This window comes from Acipenser ruthenus, chromosome 13, assembly GCF_902713425.1.
Source record: "Acipenser ruthenus chromosome 13, fAciRut3.2 maternal haplotype, whole genome shotgun sequence".
In the NCBI taxonomy this organism is placed as follows: Eukaryota; Metazoa; Chordata; class Actinopteri; order Acipenseriformes; family Acipenseridae; genus Acipenser; species Acipenser ruthenus.
Genome location: NC_081201.1, coordinates 39,520,663 through 39,524,992, shown reverse-complemented (window position 1 = coordinate 39,524,992; position 4,330 = coordinate 39,520,663). Strand labels below are relative to the sequence as shown.

The 4,330-nt window shown below is 44.1% G+C and overlaps 1 protein-coding gene across 1 annotated transcript; it reads left to right on the top strand.

Annotated features, from left to right (window-relative positions):
- Positions 1-4,330, top strand: LOC117418508 (pancreatic lipase-related protein 2-like). Its single transcript, XM_034926013.2, has 10 exons — positions 1-119; positions 576-710; positions 1,057-1,165; positions 1,341-1,460; positions 1,739-1,858; positions 2,380-2,498; positions 2,739-2,868; positions 2,966-3,077; positions 3,726-3,893; positions 4,129-4,330. Exons 1-10 carry the CDS (start codon positions 60-62, stop codon positions 4,202-4,204), a joined length of 1,149 nt encoding a protein of 382 aa, XP_034781904.2. The 5' UTR covers positions 1-59; the 3' UTR covers positions 4,205-4,330.

The window sequence follows — 4,330 nt, the reverse complement described above, 5'->3', positions numbered from 1 at the left end:
AAGCCACGGAGCCCTCCACCATCGCCAAATCCAACTTCCACCCAGAAAAGAAAACAGTCATGCTGATTCACGGCTTTCTGGATAACAGCAAATCAGACTGGGTGACTGACACCTGCCAGGTACAGTACCTTCACAAAGCAAGCACTGACTCAATTAATACTGGAACACTGAATGAGCTGTTACAGCATGGTGCCAGTATTGATAAAGGCTCCGTGTTAGTCACTGGCTATCACTCCTACAGTCCTTTATACTGCTGTGTGCTCTCCAAGTTCAGAGAATGGTAAGCCTTGTAATGTTTGGCAAAGAGTAGTTAATAGATTAAAACATGAAGAAAGCAGTTCTTTCCTAAGCAACATCTACCAGAGACATTCTAGATGATTCAGTTAGGGATTTGTGTTGAAACTCAGATACAGCATGCATCGATTGTAGGGCTCTTGATTTTTAAACTGTGTAAAGGTTTGCATGTATTACAATAACAAGGCTTATTGAATCTGGCCCAGTCTGCAGCTCCCAACACGCAGTTTCCAGAAATATTGGCACTGACCAGATCTGCTGGATAACTTTTCTTTCTTCAGTTGCTGGTTCAAGTGGACGATGTGAACTGTATTGTTGTTGACTGGAAAAAGGGTGGCATGATTACATTCACACAGTCCGCTCACAACGTCCGAGTGGTGGGAGCAGAGATCTCCTACTTCCTGTCTGTGTTGGAGGTAAGAGCAGATATTCTTTTAGAAAGCTGAAACTCGCAAGACGTTGGACTACATTTCTAAAACCTGGCTCGTGCTTTAGCAACGCACAACTTGATGACGAGCAGAAATAGTTTACAAACTTCATATTATTTATTTGTTATTTATTTCTTAGCAGACGCCCTTAACAAGTTGCTAAAATGACGGCCAAAAGCCGAGACACCCAGCTGATTCCCTCATCAGATCACTGTGAACCTGAAAAGGACAGCCACTTCTCATAGTGCTTCAGATCCCAAATGTAGCTTGCACCTGTTTTTTGCCTCAATGGATTCGTCCATCAGTAAATAGCTCTGTTTCCTTCCCAAAACAGCAAGACTTCAAGTACTGTTCTTCCAAAGTTCATCTGGTCGGGCACAGCCTGGGAAGCCACATCGCTGGGGAGGCTGGGAAACGAATCCCTGGTATTGCCCGCATTACTGGTAAGAGTTACAAAGGAGATACTGGTTCCAGCCGTCTGGAAGTCCACTCGCCACTGAACTTTATTGACTGACTGTTTGACTGAAGTGAAGTAGGTAAAGTTTTATCAATGGATTTGATAAAAGCCTTGTTAGCTCCAAGGATTCTTGCTCACGGTGTCTCTTGCTCTTTCCCCAGGCTTGGACCCTGCTGAGCCCTATTTTCAGAACACCCCTGCCGAGGTCCGGCTGGACCCCACTGACGCCCGCTTTGTCGATGTTATCCACACTGACGCCTCCTGCCTGATTCCAAGTGTTGGTGAGGCTACAAGGGTCCAGGGGTCTATTTCAACTGTAACAACATGACTCATTTTCTAACCTGGAAACAATCACAGGTTCTGTAGTAATTGTTGTTACCTTTTTATTTCATGTGCTTTACATAAGAGGATTTTCCTGAAATTGAAGGTCACACTTCAGGGTATCAGTAAGACATAGTAGGCATGGTAATAAATAAGCACACAGTACATATTCTGGTCACAGCTGCTAAAAAGGCAATACAGCCCTGCTATTTTGTCTTGTGCTCTGCTGGTGTCGTAGGTCTAGGCATGATGCAAGCAGCGGGTCATCTTGATTTCTATCCCAACGGTGGGGAATACATGCCTGGCTGCTCCAAAAACGTGCTCTCCACTGTCCTCGACCTTGATGGCATCTGGGAAGGTAAGAGCAGATCCCCAAAGAACATTGTTTCAGTTCATCTTAACAATATCAATACAACACTGTTTCAGTTCATCTTAACAATATCAATACAATGCTGTTTTAGTTCATCTTAACAATATCAACACAATGCTGTTTCAGTTCATCTTAACAATAGCAACACAATGCTGTTTCAGTTCATCTTAACAATATCAACACAATGCTGTTTCAGTTCAAAGTTTTTGCTCAAAAGAGCCAACTTCCCAACGTTTCGGTATGTTTAACGCTGGAGGTACTTAAAGACTTTTGATGGCGTGGTAACTAGTCACTTATTTCTATTTACATCTATTAATGTGTTTGTGATGTAATTTACTGCATAGTTAATGCTGTAACAATCTACTATTCCTTTCTATTTAACCATACCGAAACATTGGGAAGTGTGTGTGTGTGTGTGTGTGTGTGTGTGTGTGTGTGTGTGTGTGTGTGTGTGTGTGTGTGTGTGTGTGTGCGTACACAGAAACAAAACAAATCTATTTTCTACTCAGGTACTACAAACTTTGTTGCCTGTAACCACAATCGTGCCATCAAGTACTTTACTGAAAGCATTAAGATTCCTGAGGGATACCTGGGCTTCCCTTGTGCAGACTACAATACTTTCCAATCAGTAAGTAATGCCATTTCTTATTGCTTCATGGGACTGCTGTGGTATAGATTTCGCTAAGTGTATTCTTGCTCAGAATCACTTTGTAGGTCATCACATCTGGGTGGCTTTACAACTCCGAAATCTACAGCACCCCTATTGGAAATGTGCTGAATCTACAGCACCCCTATGGGAAATGTGTTGAATCTACAGCACCCCTAGTGGATGACAGTTCACATGGCAATTCTGATCTCTTTCATTCAGGGGACCTGCTTTAACTGTTCCAGGCAAGGCTGTCCAGCGATGGGATATTTTGCTGACTCTTATAAAGTCTTACCTGGAATTGTCAATGAGAAATTCTATCTAAACACAGGGGGTGAAAAACCTTATGCACGTGAGCAGCTTTTCAATTATTATCTATTTGAATGTTTTTTGTCTTGTCTGAAAACGCTGATAAAACGGCACATGGTGCTTTTAATGTCCCACTGCAGGCTGGAGATACAGCGTGGTCCTGAAACTGACAGGCAATCGCGCTGTCTCTGGTGACATCAGAGTGGCTCTGTACGGCACCGAGGGCAATAGTCGCCAACACCAACTTGTAAAGTAAGTGAAAAGAGAAAAATCTCTACTGGGAACAGCAGACTTCCGAGGCACAAAGAGGAACTGTTCTAGTAAGAGAAGATTGCTTTGTTTAAATGGACAAGACCAAATAAAAATGTTATTTTGTAAAATTGGCTGATTTTAGTTTTCTGTTTGTCTGTGAATAAAAACAATGCTGTGATGGGAGGGTTGAAGGGGGCACTGGCAATGCTGTGATGGGAGGGTTGAAGGGGGCACTGGCAATGCTGTGATGGGAGGGTTGAAGGGGGCACTGGCAATGCTGTGATGGGAGGGTTGAAGGGGGCACTGGCAATGCTATGATGGGAGGGTTGAAGGGGGCACTGGCAATGCTGTGATGGGAGGGTTGAAGGGGGCACTGGCAATGCTGTGATGGGAGGGTTGACGGGGACTCTAGCAATGCTATGATGGGTTGACGGTTGGAGGAGAAGTGTGTAATAGGATTAGAGGGTGTGATTCAGTCTGTCAGTTGCACAGTAAATTCAGAATACAAGCATTAGGAAATCATAATACACTTTTATAAGGGTAGTTTCATGATTAATTCTTTCATTGTCAAGGTTATGATAAGAGGAAATGGTTCCACCCAATTCCAGGAGAGTTGAATCTCAGTTGGCTGGTTTTGTCCCCTCTCAGAGCGCTCCTGAAGCCCAGAGATGTGTACAGCCAGGTCATTGATGTGGAGGCTGACCCTGGAGAGATCCTCAAGGTGAAGTTCATCTGGGAGAACAGCTTCATTAACCCCTTCCTTCCCAAACTGGGAGCCGAGAGCATTACCATAACGAGGGGGAGAGACGGGAAGGAGTGAGTATGCCTGTCACTTACCGGAGTTCAAAAGATTTTAAACTCTTTGACTGGTACAGAATGTGGAGGGGTTTCACTGTGAAGGATGAGCAATACATTGGACCTGCACCATCAAGCAGCTTGCTGTGCTACATATAGAGAATTCAGTGCCACACTACCTGCCTCTAGTCCTGGCTGGTGTGCAGGTGGAGCCTCACTTATCACATCCATCACTGTCTGTCCTTTATGTTTCCAGGTTCCATTTCTGTGGGAGTGGCACAGTTAAGAAACTGACCCTCCAGACTCTCGCACCCTGTGCAAGTGGCATCTGATCACATGCCATCTGATCACAGCAGCTGAAAGCCTTGCTGACATGAAAGCATTGAGTTCATGTTTGGAGCTTCACTGTCCTGTATCCAACACTAAAACCAAATACAAAATAAAAGTGTTTGAAACAG